Source organism: Ochotona curzoniae, unplaced genomic scaffold (assembly GCF_017591425.1).
Source record: "Ochotona curzoniae isolate NIBS_2020 unplaced genomic scaffold, NIBS_Ocur_1.0 scaffold_4701, whole genome shotgun sequence".
Classification (NCBI taxonomy): domain Eukaryota; kingdom Metazoa; phylum Chordata; class Mammalia; order Lagomorpha; family Ochotonidae; genus Ochotona; species Ochotona curzoniae.
This window is the reverse complement of record NW_024467122.1, coordinates 51,017,023-51,040,582: the sequence shown is the minus strand read 5'-3', so window position 1 is coordinate 51,040,582 and position 23,560 is coordinate 51,017,023. Positions and strand designations below refer to the sequence as shown.

At 40.0% G+C, this 23,560-nt stretch overlaps 1 protein-coding gene and 1 non-coding gene across 4 annotated transcripts in view; both read right to left on the bottom strand.

Annotated features, from left to right (window-relative positions):
* The window catches only part of TMEM62 (transmembrane protein 62), a 38,706-nt gene that overhangs the window by 3,832 nt on the left and 11,314 nt on the right, over positions 1-23,560 (bottom strand). The window contains exons 5-13 of one of the 3 annotated variants that reach the window (XM_040969038.1): positions 23,105-23,246; positions 20,257-20,381; positions 20,001-20,123; positions 17,318-17,473; positions 13,296-13,455; positions 9,276-9,389; positions 7,406-7,490; positions 3,945-4,049; positions 1,193-1,311 (exon numbers count right to left, since the gene is read on the bottom strand). In XM_040969038.1, the coding sequence (XP_040824972.1) occupies positions 1,193-1,311; positions 3,945-4,049; positions 7,406-7,490; positions 9,276-9,389; positions 13,296-13,455; positions 17,318-17,473; positions 20,001-20,123; positions 20,257-20,381; positions 23,105-23,246 (1,129 nt within the window). The remainder of the gene's footprint in view (positions 1-1,192; positions 1,312-3,944; positions 4,050-7,405; positions 7,491-9,275; positions 9,390-13,295; positions 13,456-17,317; positions 17,474-20,000; positions 20,124-20,256; positions 20,382-23,104; positions 23,247-23,560) is intronic. The other 2 variants (XM_040969040.1, XM_040969041.1) reach the window with 2 other exon arrangements.
* On the bottom strand, positions 15,054-15,237 carry LOC121149721. Its single transcript, XR_005882848.1, has one exon. It is a non-coding gene; the product is annotated as a U2 spliceosomal RNA (small nuclear RNA).

Genomic DNA, 23,560 nt, shown 5'->3' with positions numbered 1-23,560 from the left:
TCTGTCTAATGATTCACTCCCCAATTGACTCCAATGGTCGGTGCTGTGCCAATCCAAAGCCAGGATCCAGGAACGTCTTCCAGATCTCCCACGCCGGTGCAGGGTTCCAAGGCTTTGGCCTGTCCTGGACTGCTTTCCCAGGCCAATTACAGGGAGCTGGATGGGAAGCAGGCTGCCGGGATTAGAACCGGCACCCAAATGGGATCCCGGAACATTCAAGGCAAGGACTTTAGCCACTAGGTCACTGTGCCGGGCCCTCTGCTACTCTTTCAAAGACAAATGAACAGTGTACCTGACAACAGCCACCCCTACATACCTGAAGAATGCAACTGGACACAGGACCTACTCACATGTATAATGCTGCTCTGAGTACAAGGGTCTGGAGCAGGTCAGTGTCTGCAACGCAGAGTCCCCTTTTCTCCTTCCCCCTCCTCCGCTCCACTTGGCTGTCTAATCCTGCTAGGTTTCATTGCCCTGTTTGGAGACCTTGAACTTGTTTTGAACATTTCAGTGTTTCCACATCTCTTTCAAAACTCCCAGCCTATCTCAGATGTTGGTCCACAAGTCCCATTAGGTGAATAAAATAGTTAGGTAGATACTTTTCAAATTTGCTCATGGACTTTTGCTATGGATCAGGAATTTTTGGAGGGTATGTTTACTTTAAAGGAATTCAATGTAAAAATTAAATATATTAGTGTTTCTCAAATAAGCATAAAGCAAGGATGTTACTGAGACCCTGAGGTCTAGCTTTTGCTTTGTGCAGTTCCCTCTGAATAAGGGACCCATTTTTTTCATGTCTATTTTTTTCTTCTTCCCTCTGAAATAGTTTCTTCTTCCTTACCATAATCAGTTTTGGTTTACTCAGAATCTAATTTTTCTACCATAACTCCCAAATTTCATTTTTGTCAACAATAAAGTGCAACAAAACAAATAAAAACTTCTTTTTCTTCTTATAAAACCTGAATGTAGTCCAAAAAAGCATTTTAGATGTTTATATGACAGTAACAAAAGACAAAACTTAGGAAACACTCTAAAGGCAAACAAAACATCAGTTAATAAAAATTGCCCTGAAAATAAAGTTGGAAAGATGATTTATGGTATTTAGTTTAGAAATCTGGATTTTATTCGTAAATGCTATGCATTTAATCCAACAAGACCAAGATTCTCTCGAACTGCAGTTCTGGTACCTTACCTGCAGAATTCCAACTATAAATGTAACACTGCCTTGTAGGAAATGTCCACTAACAAAAGTTCCAAAGGAAAAGCAGCAACCCAAATGGCCATCAATGATTTCACCACAAAACCATGGTCCTGAGAGGAACAAAGGGCAGAAAAGGAGATCAGACAACTATCACTCTACTTCCATAGGAGGAGTCTTCACAAAGAACAGAAAGGTGGGCATGTGGCAAGGGATAAGATGTACTTGGGAAGCCTGCATCCGTACTGAAATTTGTGGATTTGAGTTCTGGCTCTACTTCTGATTCCAGCTTCCAGCAAATCTCTACTCTGGGAAGCAACAATCAAGCTTTAAGAAGTTGAGTCCCTTCTATCCACAAAGGAAACTCCAGACTGAGTTCCTGACTCACAGTCTGGGTACAGCTTAGTCACAACTATTGTAGGTGTATAGAGATCTCTTGTCTAGCTCTGTCTTTCTGCCAACAAAGCCACTATTTTATTTTATTTTAAAAGATTTATTTTAGGGCCCGACGTGGTGGCGCAAGTGGTTAAGGTCCTCGCCTTGCACGCCCAGGGTCCCATATGGGCGCCCGTTCTATCCCGGCAGCTCCGCTTCCCTTCCAGCTCCCTGCCTGTGGCCCGGGAAAGCAGTCGAGGACGGCCCAAGGCTTTGGGACCCTGCACCTGCGTGGGAGACCCGGAAGAGTCTCCTGCCTTTGGATCGGCATAGCATCAGCCATTGCGCTCACTTGGGGAGTGAATCATTGGACGGAGGATCTTCCTCTCTGTCTCTCCTCTCTGTATATCTGCCTTTCCAATAAAAAATAATTTAAAAAAAAGGATTTATTTTATTTTTATTGGAAAGTCATATATACAGAGAAGAGGAGAAACAGAGAAAGATCTTATGTCCATCGATTCACTCTCTAAGTGGCTGCAATGGCTAGACTATGCCAATCTGAAGTCAGGAGCCAGGAGCCTTTTCCAGGTCTTCCATGTGGGTGCAGGGTCCCAATGCTTTGGGCTGTCCTCAACTGCTTTCCCAGGCCACAAGCAGGGAGCTGAATGGGAAGTGAGGCTGCCAGGATTAGAACCAGCGCCCATATGGGATTCCGGCACATGCAAAGTGAGGACATTAGCCCCTAGGCTACCACGCCGGGCCTGCAACTATTTTATTTTAAAATCCATGGGAATTGTGTAATGAAAAAAAAAAAATCACAGATTTCAAAAAATTTTGCACTAAAATATATCTTCTAATTCCATTTTCCGTAAACATTTTGAAATGTCCTTATACATGGTAAGATATATTTATGGGATTAATAAGGAGATATGAGACTAGTCATTTGTAAGCATTTTATCTCATAGTGTCTTTTTCTGGCACTGACTCCAAAATAAATAATTTTTTAAAAGAGTGATAAGAGGGGCTAGCATGGTGGCTCAACAGGTTCATCCTCCACCTATAAGCACCGCCATCTCATATGGGCACCAGTTTGAGTACCAGCTACTATGCTTCCCATCCAGCTCCCAGCTCATGGCCTTGGGAAAGCAGCAGGAGGTATCTTGAGTCCTTGGGGTCCTACACCCACATGGGAGAGCCAGAGGAGGTTCCTGCCTTCAGATTGGATCAGCTCCGGCCATTACAGCAATTTGGGAAGTGAACCAGCAGATGGAAGATTTTTCTCTTTGTCTCTCTAGTCTCTGTAACTCTGCCTTTCCAATAAAAAATAAACAAATCTTTAAAAAAAAATGACAAGAAACAGTCACAATTCTTTTTTCAAAATGTAAACATTAACAATGCTCACAGCAGTAGGGTTCAATTTGTTTTTAATCACTAGTTTTTTTTCTCTAATATCTATTATATAAGCCCTACAAGAGACATGTTAGCCTAATAAGTCTTTTTTCACCAAATTTCAACTTTTCAAACGAAGCAACCTCTGTACCTTTAATATTTTAAAATATTTTTAATATTTTGGTTCACCCCTTTGGGTAAGACAAATGTCAAAACCTGCTCAGTTTACCTTCTAACAAGAAAATTTACCTCTGAAGTTTTCTTTAATCAACCTGCTGCAGCTTGACACCATTTACAAAAATGCAAATGGCATGTTTTTAACGTTCTGGCAGGTGTTACTTATGAGTAAAGTCCAAACACAGAATGAAAAGGTAAAACAAAGACTAAATCCCAGCAGCAAATAGGTTAATGTACTCCTAATTGACTGAGTCACCAAAAGATATAAGCAAGGAGCCTAATGGAGACTTGCAGTGCTTCCTGTTTTCAGTAAGTACCCAAGGAACTTCATCAGTGTTTGTTGTAACGTTGTTCGCTGAAGAGCTCAGTGAGATGTGGACTGAGTGTTTATGTTGGGCTCTCCCTGAGTGCCATGCACTAGGAAATATTCACTGCCGCATACACAAGGCATTAAGTGCAGTGCTAGGCACAGAGCGGAACAAGGGACACAAGAAACCAATGCATATTCTAGTGAGAAAAAACAAACATTAAACAAGATAATCATAAATTCTGATAAATGTAATGAAGTAAATAGACAGTACACTGAAACAAGGATAAAGCTTTATGGTAATCAAAGGTTGCTCTGAGACAGTTTTTACAAAACATAGGATTCTTTAATGGTCTTCTTAGTACCCTGAACTTGGTGGTGAATAAATGTCCTTTTCACTTTTTATACCCTCAAGGATCTAAACTATTCTCTTGTCAAAATTCACAATATGTGCTTTGGCAGGATTTTCTACAAATTAGGGTTGATTTATCTACTTACCCAACACTGTGTATATGGTCAGCAGCAACATAGAATAGTAGAAGATGTTTACTTTGCACAAGATATGCAGGGAAAATGAGGTAAGATTTATATTTCCAGGAGGTTCTAAACAAAAAAGTTGAAAAATCCAGTGAACAGAAGCAAAGTTCATTTTCTCTGTATCATGCCCTGGATGACTGCTGGGAGCTAGCTACTATACCTGCAGCAAACCTTGTGTTATGTAGGAACTATACAGAGGATACCACTTTAAAGTCAGAGTCCTAGAGAACAATGTATAACTGTAGAGCATAGAATGTTCAAAGAAGCAATGTAGTTGTAACACCATATATTAAGAGAAGCATAGGTATAATTACTACGTTTATCTCATAATACTACTGAAATTACAAATATACATACATTTCTTTATATATACATATATAAAATTACTGAAAACCACAGAGGTATCTGCCAGAGAACTATACTATTTTATTTCCATGTAAGTTTGAAAGATAGCTCCTTGTTACAAGGATAACAAGTCTATGCTTTCTACATGATTTATTTAAATATATTTATGTATATCAACGAACTGTCCAAATTTTTCCACTCTTTTTAAAAATTGTATTATTATTACTATTTTAATTGGAAAGTCAGATATACAGAGAGCTGGAGAGACAGAGAGGAAGAGCTTTCATCCATTGATTCAATCCCCAAGCAGCTACAACAACCAGAGCTGCACTGATCCAAAGCCAGGAGCCTAGAGCCTCTTCTGGTTCTCCTATGTGGGTGCAGGACCCCGAGGTTTTGGGTCCTTCTCGACTACTTTCTCAGGTCATAAGCAGGGAGCTGGATGGGAAGCAGGGCTGCCAGGATTAGAACTGGCACCCACATGGGATCCCGGTGCATTCAGGGTGAATATTTTAACCAATAGGCTACCATGCTGGGCCCAAAACTTTTCCATTGTTTAAAGAATAGTTATTTACTCTTCATTTAAGGGGATGTGTTTAGTAACTGTGTAATGGAGACTATCATATCTAGCAGCATGTAATTTAACTTATTGACATTGTAAATTTCTATTTTTCTTCCTGTTGATTTTGTATTGTGGTTTTTCATTTAAGGGGATGTACAGTAACTGTGTAATGGAGACTGTCACATCCAGATGTGAGGATGCAATGCAGTATGCATCTCTACTTCCAGATCCAAGATGGACTCCCAATGAAACTGTTTATTGTATCTTGACAATAGGATGCTGGATTCTGCAACTGTCCATGCCCTCAATGATGAGCATATGACTGTGTAGGAAGAACTATACTATACTTATTTAAGAAAGCAGCTAGGATAAATTATTGATATGTAAATTTAGTGTTCCTTTAAAATTCATAATGCATACTCAATCTTCATGTGACTTAAAAAACTAGGAGAAAGACACTATCAATTCTTGCCAAAAGGTTGTGACTGATTCTTTTGGGATTTAGACCACACATAAGTGGTTTCTACCTGTGCGCCATATTACAGGGCTTGAGCCTGAGTCCAGCTTCCTGTGAGTGCACACTCTGGGATGTAGCACATGATAGCTCAAGCCCTGGGTGACAGGGAACCAAGGGTCAGAACTGAGTTTCTGGCTTCCAGCTTTGGCTCAGTCCATTCTAGTGATTGCAGGTATCTGGGAGAGAGAACTAGAGGAAGACAGCTCTGTTTCTCCCTGCATCTAAATAAGTAAGTAAAAGATTCACAGATGTTTCAATTTCATAAACCTGAGATTGGATTTAGTATTCTACATATTTTTTAATGTCTGTGGGTGTTTCTGACGTGGTATAGGTTTGAGAATCACTGTAAGAATGTAGAAGGAATGAAAAGAGGTTTTCAAGCACAAGAATGTAGGGAGACCAAAAGGACCATTCCACTTTACTCACTTGTCCCATTAGCCTAGGCAGAAGCAACTAATAGGATCAAAGTAAGATTAAGCAGTGAATGATGGCAGTAGCTGAAAACTAGGGAGAAAATTTACCTAGTTGCACCTACATGTTTATACTTCTCTTGTCACTTCTAAACAGTCCAAGTCAGTGCTTTCGTATGTGGTTACAAATAGTTGTCTTATTAGAAAAGGCACAGTATGTAGAAAAGTTTTTTTCCTCTGCTCATTATTCTCAAAGGTCACGAAAAGCCTGACTATTCAGTGGTATCAGACTAAGTTCACTAAAAAAAAAAAAAAAAAAAAAAAAACCACCTAATTTCAAGGAAATAAATAGCCAACAGCCTTTTGAATGCTCCAAACTTGCATCTGTAAATCTTGGCAAAATTGTTTTAGCCATTCTCAGAAATAGCATGCGAACAACTCTGTATTATCCCTTTTAGGTGGAGGCAAAATTCAATACATTTCACATTTATAGAGGTGCTAGGCACAAAGCAGGCACATATTTTCATATTAATCATTTAGGGCCATTGGTGGAGAGACAAATCCTGATTAGTCACTCTTGGGGACTCTTGATTCTGACACCGGAAGAATGTTTGTCTAAGTTGCAGACTGTCAACTATGAAGAAATGGTTAATAAGGAAGGAATCTGGTTAGAAGTTAGGGTCTTCCCTATCCAGCGTTCCCTTTTTAAAAATTCACATTGCTCTTAGAGAGGCTGCGAATGAGTAACCTCACTGTTCATTATTCATGACTATACCACGTTATCTGGTATAAGGGAGTACACAAAGGTGCAGACAGCCATCAGGAAAGCTGGAAGGCATGTGAGCCAAGGTCTTCCTTATAATTTTTTTTAGGCTGCTGTGCACAATTAACTTAGAACTATCTATGTGCCATTTAAATCTTATATAACTATTTTTAGTACTTTATCATCAATTATTTGAATCAACTGTATTTTTTCTAATTTAAAAGTATTTCATATAAAAATGAACTTGCGGGCTTGGCACAATAGCCTAGTGGCTAAATCCTCACCTTGCATGCACCAGGATCCCATATTGCTGCTGGTTTATGTCCGGTTGCTCCACTTCCTATCCACCACCCTGCTTGTGGCCTGGGAAAGCAATAGAGGACAGCCCAAAGTCTTGAGACCATGTACCCATGGTGAGAGACCTGGAAGAAGTTCCTGGCTCTTGGTTTCAGATTGGCTCAGCTCAGGCTTTTGTGGCCACTTTAGGAGTGAACCAGCAGATGGAAAATCTTTCTATATATCTGTCTTTTCAATAAAAAAATAAATAAACCTTTTTTTTTTAAAAGTGAACTTGCTACTTAGATTAAAAGGTGGTCATTTCGAGCTATTTTTGTGACTCTTCCACTTATTTTACTGCTAGGTAGCAGCAAAAATTAATTTTTTTTCAAGACAAGAATATCATGGGAAAAGAGTACTGGTTTAAAGCATGCACTTCACAGAGCACATATAAACAACTTATGCTTCTGTTTATCACTTGATAATCGGAAAGCATTCTATGGCACTATGAAATAAAGTCTTCTAACAATAGAACACACCAGGACTAACCTTTAAACTTTGGGTATCCTAGATACCTAAAAGTAATGAGAACAGCAAGCTGGATCAGCACAATCATCACAAAGACAACCCGGACCTGCAGAGAAATAGATGCTGATGTGAAAAAGATACATGGCAACAGCATGTTAGGTGTTTTAAACTGGCCTCATCAACAAAAAATGGAAACAATATCTGTGCTACTACATACAATAACAAATAAATATTTTGATCTTTGTCCTGGCCAGGGCTCCTAAAACCCTTGTCATAATGGATCATATATGTGATAGTGGTTCTTAAACATTATATTGCATAGAGCCTGGCTAAAGTCCTCGTGGCTAAAGTCCTTGCCATATGCATGTACCAGGATTCCATATGGATGCCAATTCATGTTCTGGCTGCTGTACTTCCTTTCCAGCTCTCTGTTTGTGACCTGGGAAAGCAGTAGAGGATGTCCCAAAGCCTTGGGACTCTGTACCCATGTGGGAGACCTGGAAGAAGCTCCTGGCTCCTGGCTTCATATTGGCTCAGCTCCACTGTTGCAGCCACTTAGGGAGTGATTCAGACAATGGAAGATCTTTCTGTCTCTCCTCTCCATAAATCTGACTTTCCAATAAAAAAATGGATGAATCTTTAAAAAAAATTATATTGCCTAGTAATATCATAAGCTATCTTAGTTTATCTGAATACATTCCATCATGTTCACACAATGATGGCATTGTTTAAATGTACTTCTCAGTATGTATTTCAGTGCTGATTGGCATTGCACAATAGTGAGTTAAGTAAACCACCTCTTTGGATGCCAACATCCCATATGGTTCAATTCTTGTCCATTTCTAATCCAGCTACCCAGATGGAGTTCTAGACTCGACTTTGGTGTGACCCGCTGCTGACTAACTGCGGGCAGTTGAGAAGTGAAACAACAGATGAAAAAAATCCCTCTTCCTCTCCCTCTCTTTTGCTCTGCCTTTCAAGTAGATTAAAAATAAATTAATTAAATAAATGATCATTAGAAGAAAAAAAAAAGCTGCCCGTGACTATGTTTGGTCTTTGACTCCTCACTTACCTCTGGAGTGAAACAGCAAAAGAAGTGTGTTTTGTTATTTGTAACAAGCTCCTTTCCTCTAAGTCAGAGTTTGTAGTGACTTTTGCAAACCCTTGAAGGATGGGGTTGGCTTCCAGGAGGAGTGTATTTTGAGGGTGGGGAAGTTTCAGCCTCTCACTACTGCATTGTTGAATTGATCACCAATGGCCAGTTAATTTATAATACCTTAATGATGATACCTCTACCAAAGCCCTAACCAAGGAGCTTCAGAGAGCTTCCAGGCTGATAAGCACATGAAGATAAAGCACATGAAGATGCCGTGAAGCTAGTGTGTGCCTGCATCGTGCTACACCCCACACTGTGCCCTACACATCTCTCCCATTGAGCTAGTCCTGAGTGTACTAATATTTTTTCCAAACATACGTATACATACATATTTTTAAATTTATTTCTGATAAATATTTTGGGAGAAGGGGAGAGCGAGAGATAAAGGGGGAAGCCATACCCAGCCTCCCAAAAGTTCCAGTACCCAGGGATGGGGAACCATTACCCAATATCAACTCAGGGTCCCAATGTGGTGCATGTTCCAAGGGTTCTGCCCAAGTGGTTTGGATAGTTCTGAAATGCTGTCGATTTCACCAATCCAAGGACAAGGTAGCCCTCCTGATGTCCACTGGCTGACATAATTCACCTTAAGTCTGTATTCACCCAAATTTATGCTGTTATCATTTAACTGGAGTAGTTGTCCAATTTGTTCTTGTCACATGATTACATTATTGATGACTTTGCATTTACCATATCCAATAAGTGCATACATCATGTTTAACTGAATTCACTCACCACAGTACAGTGCTCGGTAAGGAGAATAAAGGAGGCCACAGGATCAAATGTGAGATGAATATTCTCTTGAATAGAAAATGTGTGGCGAACATTCTTGCTTCTTCCAGCAGAATCCTAGTTATCAGCACAGCACAGGTCATTTGCATGAACATTTAAACAAGTTTAGGGTGCAGGTGTTTAGCTTGGTGGTTGAGGTCCCTGGTTTCAATCTCTAGTTCCAGTTCCTCTCTGTAGCTTCCTGCCACCCACATGAGAGACTGGTACACAGTTTCCAGTTCTTTGCTTCGGCTTGGCCCAGTTCTGTGAGTACCTGGACAGTGACCAGATGGACGCTAGCTCTTTTACTCCTGCTCTCTCCTTTTCAAATAAAAAAATTAACTTATATAATCTTCTGTATTACATTCACTACTTACAAAAGTAACTCAAAACATTCTCAATAGTTTGTTTTTTTTCTGAACATCTTCATTTTTGTTCACTTATTTTTAATTTCCTTCCAAATACTTGCAGAATTTTCTTGTTTTAAAAAATGTGTCGAGAAAGAGACAGAGAGAGCTCTTATGAGAGTTCGCTGCCCAGAAGCATGTAACGCCTGGAGCTAGGCCAGGATTGATGAGTCATAATCCAGGTCTCCCATGTAAATGGCAGGAACTCAATTGTCTGAGCCATCACTGCGTCTCCCAAAGTCTACATTAGTGGGAGGCTAGAGTCAGGGGCAGGAATGTAATCCAAGCATGACTATGTGTGATATGGGAAGGTGGCATAGTAATTGCTAGCTAAAAGCCAGCTCCTTCTACACATATTTTTATAGCATTTATTCTAAACCTTATAATGCTAGACTTGAACTAGAATTATCAGCAGACATGCATGATTATTTTCTTCAAAAAAATTCATTTGCCTTTGTGGACTGAGAAGAACTAACAATGATTACAAATCCAAAAGCACTAGGTCTTCTGGGCCACGCTAAGACTGTGGTATCAAAACATCATTTCTCATTACAAGGTAACCGTGCTCTTACAGAAATGGCTGATTTTAGTCTGAGTATGAAGTGAACAAGAGCTTTGACTATCTTGTCATACTTAGTAAAAACAAACAAAAAAACAACAACAACAAAGACTATTGCAGTTATTTCAAAGGACCTATAGTCAACAGGAAGAGCTCCACACTAATCTAAGATGGAACAATTTGAAAAGAGAGTAAAAGCTGAGGGTTAACCAAATATACACCAAACATACGTTTTTAAAATATTGAACTCATGAAGCATGTTAATACAAACAAAGTCTCACTGGTCACCTCTGATGACTCATCATTCTGAAAACTGGTTTAGAAAAGAGAGGGGGTGCCAGCACAACAGTTTAATGGCTAAATCCTCGCCTTGCATGCCCCGGGATCCTATATGGACACCAGTTCTAATCCTGGCAGCTCCACTTCCCATCCAGCTCCCTGCCTGTGGCCTGGGAAAGCAGTCAAGGACAGCCCAAAGCTTTGGGACCCTGCGCCCGCGTGAGAGACCCGGAAGAGGCTCCTGGCATCGGATCAGCATAGCACCGGCCGTTGCACTCACTTGGGGAGTGAATCATCGGACGGAAGATCTTCCTCTCTGTCTCTCCTCTCTGTATATCCGCCTTTCCAATAACAAAATAATAAAAATAAATCTTTAAAAAAATAAATAATGAAAATAATTACAAGTGTTTTCTGAAGGATTATTTGATGTTCACATTACAACAGCTCTAGACAACTAAATAGTTTTAAACTATCATAAAATCAAAAAGTTGTATAAATTGACTTTTTTCTTAGAAGCTAATACAACACAAATTATTTCTGATAGAGTTTGATGAAGCTACTCTGTTTTGTCTATGATTACCACTTTCTACACTGGTAGGTGCTAATAAATCAAATGTCTTAAAACTGAAACATGGTAAGGACAGGTAGACTGTTAACTGTGTATGCTAACAATACAAAATCACCCAAACAACCTTCCTTTGATACCCTGGAAGTCTATGTTCTGGAGCTTTCACAAAATGACACCAGGACTGGTGTTATGGGTAGCAAGTTAAGCTATCACTTGCAACGTCAGCATCCTATATTTCAAAGAACCAGTTCAGTTCCTGACTGCTCTTCTCCTGCAGCTCCCTGTTAATGCTCTTAGGAAGACAACAGAAGATGGTCCAAGTGCTTGGGTCCCTGCTACCCACCTGTCACACAGGTGGGAGATCAGAATGGAGCTCCTAATTCTGGCCTAACCTGGCTATTGTGGAAGGAAAATTTTTCTTTCTCTTTCTGTCTCTGTCACTTTTCCGTCCCCCTCTTTGTGTTTCTAATTGCCTTTCAAATTAATTATATTTATTCTTTAAAGTGATATAACTTTACTATATATTTTTTCATTGGAAAGGCGGATATACAGAGAGGAGAGACAGAGAGGAAGATCTTCCATCTGATGATTCACTCCCCAAGTGAGCGCAACAGCCAATACTATGCCGATCTGAAGCCAGGAGCCTCTTCCGGGTCTCCCACACGGGTGCAGGGTCCCAAAGCCTTGGGCTGTCCTCGACTGCTTTCCTGGGCCACAGGCAGGGAGCTGGAAGGGAAGCAGGGCTGCCAGGATTAGAACCGGCGCCCATATGGGATCCCGGGCGTGCAAGGCGAGGGCCTTACCCACTTGCGCCACCGCGCCGGGCCCAATAACTTTACTATATTTACAGACACTAACCAAAGGCATGCATACATAAATGCCTGTTTTTTTGTTTGTTTTAAAGATTGATTTATTTATTGGAAAGTCATATATACGGAGAGGAGAGACAGAGAGGAAGATCTTCCGTCCGATGATTCACTCCCAAAGTGAGCACAACGTCTGATGCTATGCCGATCCAAAGCCAGGAGCCAGGAACTTCTTCCAGGTCTCCCACACGGGTACAGGGTCCCAAAGCTTTGGGCCGTCCTCAACTGCTTTTCCAGGCCACAAGCAGGGAGCTGGAAGGGAAGCAGGGCTGCCGGGATAGAACCAGCGCCCATATGGGATCCCGGGGCGTTCAAGGTGAGGACTTCAGCTGCTAGGCCACACCGCCGGGCCCATAAATGCCTGTTTTTGACCTATTTCATTATCTTTGGGTACATTAGGAAATTTGCTAGAGTTGGAAGGAAGAATGATTTCCTTAGAGCCTGGAGAAATGGCTTAATGGTTAAAGTCTCACCTTGCACGCACCAGAATACCATATGGGTGCCAGTTTGAGTCCCATATGCTGCACTTCCCATCCAGTTCCCTGCTTGTGGCCTGGGAAAGCAGTAGAGGACTGCCCAAAGCATTGGGACCCTGCATCATATGGGAGACCCAGAGGAAGCTGCTGGCTCTCGGCTTTGGATTGGCTCAGCTCTGGCTATTGCAACTACTTGGAGAAAGAACCAGCAGATGGAACATCCTTCTCTCTGTCTCTCCTTCTCTCCATAAATCTGATCTGTCTTAACAAATAAAAAATTTTTTTGGTTTTCCTGAGGTTAAAAAAAAAGCAGTAGAGGCTAGTCCTGTAGCATAGCACATTAAGCTACCACTTTGCGACACAGGCAACTCATGTGGGTGCAGGTTGTTGTCCTGGCTGTGCCACTTTCAACTCAGCTCCCTGAGAAGGCAGCAAAAGATGACCCAGGTAAGTGGGCCCCCCATCACCCAACAGAGAGACAAAGATGGAGTTTCTAGGCTTTGGCCTGGCTCAGATCCAAATTTTGCATGTATGTGAGGGATGAAACAGGAAAGGGAAGATTTCTCTTTCTCTGTCTCTCTCTTTATAACTCTACTAAATAAATCGATAAATCTTAAAAATGTTTAAAGGGTTGACTATGGCCAGTAGTTACACATCCTTCTCCATCTTTGTTCAGTAGAAGTACTACTGAGTGTTCGTTTTCAGAATGAAATTGTGTATTCGGTTTTTTAAAACTAAGTTTATTGACTAGAAAAAGAAATCACAAATTAGTGTTCATTTTGGCTGCTGCCCGAACACAGACACAGCAAACTGAAAATTACTAACTTACCTGGACGATCACTTCTATGTCATGTGTCCCATTACTGTAGTTTTGGGGGTTCCACTTCAGTGTGAAAATAGGACCAGACAAATGAACAGCCTGGCCTAGATGAATTCCATCAATCTTAACTGTGACAGATGTAATGGAGCACAAGGAAAAGGCCAAGACTCTAAAATAAGAACATACATTGAATGCATAGTTTTAGGCGTTTGTCATTTTTTTTATAAGGGAGAATACGTTTCATCACCTAGAAATACTTGTGTAGGTGGAATGATCACATCGCACAACTCCCAGGACCACTGTCTCATTTCTTTCTAAATGGAAGCTTTTTGAGTTGGACAAATCAACAAACATGAGTTGCTAAGAAATTAGAAACTTAAAAACTCTTTATAGAAAAGAAAATTTATTTTCAAAAATTCAGCTATTGTAAACTAAGCAACTTCCTGAAGTCCTGTTTACTCTCTTAAGAAGAAAATACAGGGATGACAAGTTACTTTGTTATCCCTATGCCACACGTATCATCTATTCATTCGATTCTGCCCAAAAGAAGCGACAGCAGAATCAGGTTGAACTGTCAGGCCCTTCCAGAGAGTATAATGCTTAACCCTGATATCTAGCGCCTATCAAAAAACCTGCCTGACTGATGCATGTCTCACTTATCAGTGATCAATAAATAAACAGGTTGGTATCCCTTCTTTTAGATTAAGATTACTATTTTACACAATATTTTTAATAACAAAATAATTTTAAGAATGCTGTAAATATGATGCTTATTTTTATTGGCAAGCTAATAAATTAGCATCTGCTTTTAAAAGTAATTGGGGGCCCAGCGAGATAGCCTAGTGGCTAAAGTCCTCGCCTTGCACACTCCGGGATCCAATATGGGTGCCGGTTCATATCCCAGCTGCTCCACTTCCCATCCAGCTTCCTTCTTGTATCCTGGGAAAACAGTAGAGGATAGCCCAAAGCCTTGGGACCTTGGACCCACACGGGAGACCCAGAAGTTCCTGGCTCCTGGCTTCAGATACGCTTAGCTCTGGCCATTGTGGCCACTTGGGGAGTGAACCAGCAAACGGAAGATCTCTCTGTCTCTCCTTCCCTCTGTATATCTGCCTTTCCAATAAATAAATCATAACAACAAAAAAGTAACTACATGCTGAGTGCTCTTCTGGTAGCAATGTTAAATGTTATAGCCTCCACAAAAAAACAGTATAGCAGCTTTTTTAAAGAATTAAACATAGGGGCCTGGTGCAATAGCATAGTGGTTAAGGTCCTCACCTTAGACATGCTGGGATCCCATATGGGGGCTGGTTCTAATCCCAGCAACCCCACTTCCCATCCAGCTCCCTGCTTGTGGCCTGGGAAGGCAGTCGAGGACGGCCCAAAGCCTTGGGACCCTGCACCCGTGTGGGAGACCCGGAAGAGGCTCCTGGCTTCGGATTGGCTCAGTTCCAGCTGTCGCTGCCGCTTGGGGAGTGAACCATTAGACAGAAGATCTTCCTCTCTATACATCTGACTTTCCAATAAAAATAAAATAAATCTTACAAAAAAAAGAATTAAACATAGAATTACTGGGGTTGGTATGCTGACATGTTGCCAATGATGCTGCATCCCACCTGAATTCTGGTTCACATCCTAAATGCCTCAAATTTCAGTATTAGTCCCCGCTAATGCACCTGAGAAAGCAGGAGATGGCCCAAGTACTTGGGCCCCGGTACCCATGTAGAAGACTTGGATGAAGTTCCTGCCTCCTGGCTTCAGCCTAGCTCAACCACAGCTGTTCCAGCCAGTCATGAAGTTGAACCAGCAGATGGAAGATGTCCCTCTCTCTTCCCTTCTCCCTCCTTCTCCTTAACATTCTCTGTCTCACTAACTCTTTCAAATAAATATATTTTTAAACTGATAAGAACAGATACTACACATGATCTTAGCCAAAAGGCCGAGAAGTGATCAAATAAATATATTTTTAAAAATAAATTATTCCCCAGTAAAACTGCCAGACTCAGAATCCTAATCATGAAAAGTCAGAGGACAGACAAATCAATCAACTACCCTATCCATCTGTTGACAGTGAAAAACTAGGCAAACGAAGACTCTAAGATGGACTATGTCAATCAGTGGATTCTTCAGCGATCTCATCGTGTTTGTAATGGCAAGATTGGCAGCAATTCATAACTGTTGAACTATCAAAACCACTTGAGCAGGACCCTCAGAGCATGCCCCATGTCAGTGACCTGGGATGGGTGGGAGGCTGGATGGGGCTTCTCCCTTTACCTCCCGCTTTTACCCCAGGTACAAAAAAAAATGTGGAAATAATAGTCTTACCCACTTTTCTATAGTCCTTGAACCTTTGTGTCCTAATTAACTATGTACAGATTGTAAAAAATAAAGAAAAAATATGGAAAAAAATAAATTAAGATTCAGTAATCCCACTTTGGAGTATATATCCAAATGAAAGGAGAGGCTTGTGCAGCTATTTGCACACTCAAATTCACAGATGTCTTAACACAGCAAGAGGTGGGTGCAGTTCCGAGGTCTGTCATTATGTGTATGCAGTGAGATATTATTCAGTGCTCTCCAAAAGAAGAAATTTCTGACATGTGCCAGAGCATGGATGAATCTTAAGGACATTATGTTAAGTGAAATAAGCCAAACAGGAAAGCGCAAATATGGGCATCTAAAGCTGTCAAATTCTTAGACACAAGTTGGCAAAGGCTTTGTTGAGGGGTGAGTCGGAGCGTTACTGTTTACGGGACACAGAGGTTCAGTTTTACAAGTGAAAAAAAGCTCTGGCGATGGGGTCGTGGTGAGGACTGCACAACAGTGTCAATGTACTTAATTCTGAGTCGCATACTTCAAATTATTAAAATGGTATATTTTATGTTATGTCTATTTTGCCAGTATTAAAAAGGATTTAACTAGAAGGCAAATTTCACTAGCAAGAAAGAAAAATTGTTGGGTAAGTTATGATGTTTTGTTTGTATTAAAAAAAATACATAGGAATTAGAATAGATTATGCCGGGGCCAGTAAGATGGCTCAATTTGCTAATCCTCAGCCTGCAAACTCTGGCATCCCATATGGACGCAGTTCATGTTTCGGCTGCTCCACTTTCTTTCCCTTCTTGTGGTCTAGGAAAACAGTGGAGGACAGCCCAAAGCCTTGGGACCCTATGCCCACGTGGGAGACCTGAAGGGACTCCTGGCTCCTAGCTTTGGATTGGTTCAGCAACGTTTGGGGAGTGAACTAGCAGATGGAAGATCTTTATTTCTGTCTCTCCTTCTCTGTGTAAATCTGCCTTTCTAATAAAAATAAATAAATCTTAAAAAATAGATTATGTCCCATAACTATAAAAAAAATTCCTGAAAGAGAATGCCTAAAAAGGAAAACTTAGAAATGTTACCAATAACGCAGCTTGGGGGCATGAACAGACCTGGAACCCATCACCCCATTTTCCAAAGCCTATGTTGTATTACTCTACAAAATAAAATACAGTACATTAAAAATGCCCTTGAATTTGAAAAAAAAAAAAGTTGTCTGATTCTTTGGAAAAAAGAATATTTATGTCCAAATAAAATTCTAAGCATCTATATCAGTGAATCCTCACACTAGCCAAATTTTCTATTCCCTACTGATTTTGCAGCTCTTGGAAGGCTTCTAGCAAAATGTTTGGAAGGCTATGTAGCAAAGTGAAAAACCATTTCTGATACAGGATGCAAATTTTAAAAAATAGGATACTAGAGAAAATATATAGTACTATTATAGCAATGTAAAACATGCATTTATAAAGGTTAGGATATAGTACACAAAAATAATAATGATAGGATTTGGGGTTTCTGGATGATTTTACAATTCCTCCAGCTTAAAAAAAATGTATTTTTTAACAATGTAAACAAAAATAAGAACTGTATCCAATGTTACATTATTGAGAGAAGTAAAGAGGGGCATCACATCGCTTTCAGATGGGAGCATAGTCTCAGGACTTATTCTCTACCAACGTCAAACTGAAAGTTCTGGAAAAGCTACTACACACCTGATGTGTGTTGAATGAAGGAGTCTTTCCAGTGGTTCGTGTTTGGCACAAGTATAGAGGAGTGGTTTAGGATTGGTGATCAGAACCACAGGCCACTTGCCGAAAGAGAGATCTGCAAAGCTGAAGAGGTCATGATCAAAAGCAAAGATCCGGTACCTAGAGAGCACACAATAGCAAGGTCAATTAGTGACTTCATGATTTAAGAGGATAATGAAGACAACGCACAGAATAAACATAAAAATACAGAACTAGGACTTTTTCACATGATAGCTTGAATACAGAGTAAATAATACTGCTTCCCTATCTTTCTCCCATAGTCCTGTCATTTCATCCTAAATATTTGTCACATCAGCTGGGATCTGACGGAGGTAATAAATTCAACTCTACCCTAGAATAATGCCTGGTATATAACATGCGTCTTTAAATTCTTTCCATAAATATTTGCCTGATTAATTCATTTTATTTTTTTTCAAAGATTTATTTTTATTATTTTGTTATTGGAAAGGCAGATATACAGAGAGGAGAGACAGAGAGGAAGATCTTCCGTCCTATGATTCACTCCCCAAGTGAGCGCAACGGGTCGATACTATGCCGATCCAGAGCCAGGAGCCTCTTCTGGGTCTCCCACGCGGGTGCAGGGTCCCAAAGCTTTGGGTCATCCTCGACTGCTTTCCCGGGCCACAGGCAGGGAGCTGGACGGGAAGCGGGGCTGCCGGGATAGAACCGGCGCCCATATGGGATCCCGGTGTGCAAGGACCTTAACCACTTGCGCCACTGCGCAGGGCCCAATTCATTTTATTTTTATACAGTACTTTAAGACTTCCTTGAACCTAAGATACTCATCATAAGCCAAATACTTCCACCAGCAGTGCTGTGGAACAGAGATCACTGATAAGAGCACGATTAGAAATCGATCATGCTCCTTTTATATCTTTACTTCTATAATTTAAAAAAATTAAAGTTCTCTTGCTTTTTCAAATGTACAATGAAAGGTATAAAATATTAATTAAGGAGGAACCACAGTTTTATAATTTCCAACTTTTGAAAGTGAGAAAACAAATGATTAACCATAGCACAAACTAGTGGTAACTCAAGACAATGAGCTCCTGGGCATCTCCCAGTCCCCCTGGCTTTAGACTGGGCAATGTGTCTAGTTCTGGCCAGGAGCTATGAACACAAGCGGCATGCAGCACACTTCTGCTCCAGAAGACTTGAGAGTGTTGTTGAGGTCTCTATATTTTCTTCCCTGCCCTGTTTTTGGCGTGTTGAAACAACGACATCATGAGAAGGAGGAAGACTAAATCCTTGAGTCATCCTATGAAGGAGATGTGCCCCAACTCATACTGGATTTATATGAATGAATAATAAACATTTATTATGTTAAGTCACTGATAGTTCTGGATTTATTGGCATCCACAAGAAGGCACAGCCTTGTATTAATATACATTAACTATTTATTTTTTTTTTACAAATTATATTATAACTAATACAAATTAAATGCTTCTGAGGGAAGGTAAGGATTAGATCTTTGAGTAAAACTTACAAACCCCAGGATGAAGCACAGGGAAGGGAAAGAGAGGAAATGGTTTCATAATTAACATCACAACTTGCAACTTCAGCATTTAGAAGAAATAAAGAAGCTGATCAAGGGTTCAGAAGGCTATGTGACAAAGGGTAATCACAGCCCAGCCCACAGTCTCACGGCCATGAACAAGCTGGTCTTGGCTCAAAGTAATTGTAGTTGCCAAGTAATTATATGTTGCCAGTATAGCTCTTAAAACATTTTATAGAAATGCCAACTAAAATGAAGAAGTGCCTTCCAAGATGGAAAGCTGCTTTTCTTAAATAATAAAAGTAATTAAAAATATGATGAAACATTGAGTTCCAAAATACTTGCTGAGTGCCTAATATTTCAATAGTATTAGAACTAAGTTAAATAAAAATAAGTTAATAATAATTAAAAATGGGATGACATTCTTTAAATAATTTCACTTAAACACTTTAAGAAAGAGAAAAATACCCATACTATACTGTTCTAAGATTTATTTTTAATTTTTATTGGAAGTATTTACAGAGAGGAGACACAGAGAGGAGACACAGAAAGATCTTCCATCCGCTGGTTCACTCCCCAAGTGGCCACATCGACTGGAGCTGATCTGATCCAAAGCCAGGAGCCAGGAGCTTCTGGGTCTCCCACGCAGATGCAGGGTCACAAGGCTTTGGGCAGTCCTCTGCTGCTTTCCCATGCCACAAGCAGGATGGGATACGAACTGACACCCAGTGATTGTAAGACGAGGACATTAGCCATTAGGCTACAGTGTCGGCCCCATACTATACACTTTGATAAACACATTTATGGTCCTTACCCATATGGGAGACTGATATGAAGCTCCTGGCTCCTGGTTCCAGCTCATACCAGCCCTAGCTGTTGCAGCCATTTGGGGCGTGGGTCAGTCTAGCTCTCCCTCTCTTTCCATGTTGAGGAGTGAACCAGCCTCTCTCTCTTTCTCTCTTTTTAACTGTTTTTCAAATTAAAAATAAATAAATAGATAGATAGATGGATAGATCCTAAAGAAACCAATCTATGTCCCAAGCTTTCCTTAACTGGATCACATTCAGTATAAATAAGAAAACTATCATTGCTTCAGCATGTTAGTTTCACTTGATGGGCTAGATCACTCACCTTCTGTTATCCTTCCAGTCTCCCACTTCAAGTTCCAAAGTGCCCTGGGAGTGACGGGTATGCAAAACAGGCATCAGCCCACCAAGTGTATGGAGGTGCCCACAGAAATAAGCAGTAGCTGAACTAACCAATTAAAAAGAAATGGAATTAGTGAATGGAGATAACTTGTGACATCAAACTAACTGAAATGGCTCTTCAGGAACGCAAGGTAGGTGCAGCCATGTAAAAGAACTTGGGTTTTGGAAGCCTGTCTCACCTCATTATTGATCGGATTCCTGGTGATGGAGAAAGGATAGTGGATGTTGTAAAGTGTCCAAACCAAATTGTGTGATTGCTCCGGCTACTTTCCTTGGACAACTGTAAGAGCTCCCTCATTCGTTTCTGAAATACAATGAAAATGGAAGATTGTTCATTAGGCTTAAAGTAGAAATCTAATGGCAACAGATTTAAACATTTGCCATGATGTCTTATAATTATTGTCTTATGGGTATAAACTTTACTAGTCAGTGGCTTATCTGAACCTCTGCAACTTCCAAACTATTTCCACATACAATATAATTAATGTAATCCTAAGAGTAACTTGGAGTAAGGCACAAATTACCACTTTTTGATAAGGAATCTGAGAGGTAATGAAGTTATCATTAATCTTTTCAGCTTTGCATATCATGCTGCATTAATGAACAGGTGACTGAAACTAAATTCCTTTTTTCTTGAATTATAAAGAAAGAGGGAGAGACAGAGAGATCTTCCACCCACTAGTTAATTCCCCAAACATCAATAACAGCCAGAGTTGGACCAGGCTGAAGCCAGGAGCCAGGAACTTCTTCCAGCTCTCCCAGATAGGTACAGGGTCACAAACACTTGGGCCAACTAGACACAGCAGAAGGAGCTGGATCACAGGTGGTTCATTCAGGACTTTAACTGGTATCCATTTGGGATTCTGATGCTCAACTGGTAGCTTAACAACTGTGCCACAGCACCGAGCTTGAAACTAAATTTGTAAAATAAAACATCTGTACCTACACAGAACAACTTTGTACCTCAATGTTCATCACAGCTGTACTTGTACTAGCCAGCAGCTACAGTGAGCACATTGCAATAAATCTGTACAAAGGAATAGTATTTAGCAATAAAAAAAATGACTACTGCTACACACAACAATAAAAAATTAATCTTAGGAATATGCTGAGCAAAAGAAATCACAGCCAAGTATACACACTCGATGATTTCATTCACATAAACCTGTAAAACAAATGAAACTAATCAGTAAAGAGAAAATAGCAGTCAGAGGTTCCAAGGGGTGACAATAGATTATACAGGGAGAAACTGCAGAGATGGGAATGTTCGATTTCTTCACTGCGCAGCAGTGTCACAACATGTACATTTATCAAAACTTCACACATGTAAGCATTTTATTTTATGTAAATGATGTAAAGTTGATTTGAAGGGATAACTTCCAAGTAAATAAATACGTATTGATGTTATTTATAAAGTGCTTTTAGCACTAAATTTCTGGGCTCTACCCTCAGGGCTTCTAAGCTGATTAACCTGGGGTAATGCCAGGGAATTTACATTTCATAATATTCTAGTTATTTTAAATAAATTAATCTGTGGGCCAGAACTGTGGCATAGTGGGTAAAATCACCTTTAGGAACGCTGGCATCCCAAACTGGTGCATATTTGTATCCTAGCTGTTCCAGTTGTAAACCAGCTCCGTACTAACAGCCCAGGAAAGCAGCAGAAGACATTCCAAGTGTTTGGGCCCCTACATCCATGTGGGAGACCTAGATGAAGCTCCTGGCACAGTCTTGGCTATTGTAGCTATCTGAGAGCTAAACCAGCAGATGGAAGATTGAGCGCTCACACTCTCTCTTTCTCTTCCTTTCTCTCTGGAACTTTTAAAAATTACATAAATAAATATATATTTTTTTAAAAATTTACTCCAAAGTAACTTGAACAAAGACACATGGTGGACAGGAAACAAAGTCTAGTTGAATTAAATTAAATGCTGAAAATAGCACAATGTATGACAAAATTCTGTTCGACTTGATTTCAAGACCATTTCAAGGCATGTGAGAGGCAGGCTTGTTGGCACAGGTTAAACTGGCACTTTCAACACCTGCATCCCATTTTAGAGTGCCTGGTTCAAGTCTTGAATACACTATTTCGATCCAGTTTTTTTTTTGTTTTTGTTTTTTGTTTGTTTGTTTACTGATGTGAGTGGGAAGTCAAGAGATGAAGGTTCAAGGGCTTGGGTCACTGCCACTCATGTGACAGAACTGAATGCAGTGCTGGCTTCTGGGTTTAGCCTGCCCAATCCTGGCTGTTTAGGCTATTAGGCAATAACCCAACAGTTGGAAGCTTTCCCACTCTATCACTTGAACTTTCAATCACATTTTGAAGTGAAAAAAAACCTGTTGAACCATCACATCACTCTTACCCTCTTTCAACCACTTGGAAAATTCTGCTGTTTACTGCAATTATTTCTTATATCCTACCACTAGATTAAATATTCTCAGAGGCCAAGGACTTGACCTTATAACCTTTGTACTCTTACTTATAATGGCACATATGTCTTACAGAGGTGTACATGCTCACTAAATACTGAGTTGGCATTTGTTAGACCAAGGTACAAAGAGAGGTTCTTATGTGTGACTGTACAGATAGCTATAATCCAGTGACAGTTTTAATAATCTTGGCAAAAATATTTAAAAAAAAAAAAGCCTTATCTACTTTAACCATTGTCCTTACTTACTATAAAAAGACTACTAGTTAGAATGGGCAAGTGTGAGGATGTAGTAATGAAATACACAGCACACAAAGTTACATACCCTGCACATTGCAAAATACATATTGCATTTAGTACATATTTAGCAAGCATTTACTGAAGAAACATAAGCTGTGAGGTACTTCTTTTCCAAATTTGGGGGTAAGAACAGGGATAGTTAATAACAGTGCTGAAGTAACCTAACTTCTAGCCACATCTGCAATCTACAGTTGTACATAAGAACTTGTTTACCTAAGAAACTTTAAGTGATCCATATGTATCTGGGATAAAAGTAAAAACAGATAAACTACAAAGGGAAGTGAGACTTTTACTGTACCTCATCTAAAATTCCAAAGAAATTATAAGGTCTCTTAGGACCGGGATCTTGGGTGGCGTCCACATAGATGAAAGAATAGTTGCCAAAGGGAGTACTGTGGACATAATGGAAAGATCCATCCCTACGTACAGCAGAATATTTCCTAAAAAATACAAGACAGGAAAGTTTTAGTGCAATCATGAAAAGGCGGGGTGAGTTTAGATTCCTCCACTATTATAACACCAGATTTTGCCTTCCTTTGGAAAGGAGATTTGCTCAACCAGTAGAGAAACATACTATATTAGATCTTCAACAGATAAATTGGTTAAAAGAATTTTTAAAGGTTTTCTTCTACTGCCTCCAAAGTCTCATGCAAACTAATTGATCAATAACGAAAGTAAGGTCTCCAAGAAAGCAGAGAATTAAGAAGAGCGGTTTTAGGCAATCCATTAAATAGTGAAAAAGAAGTGAATAGGA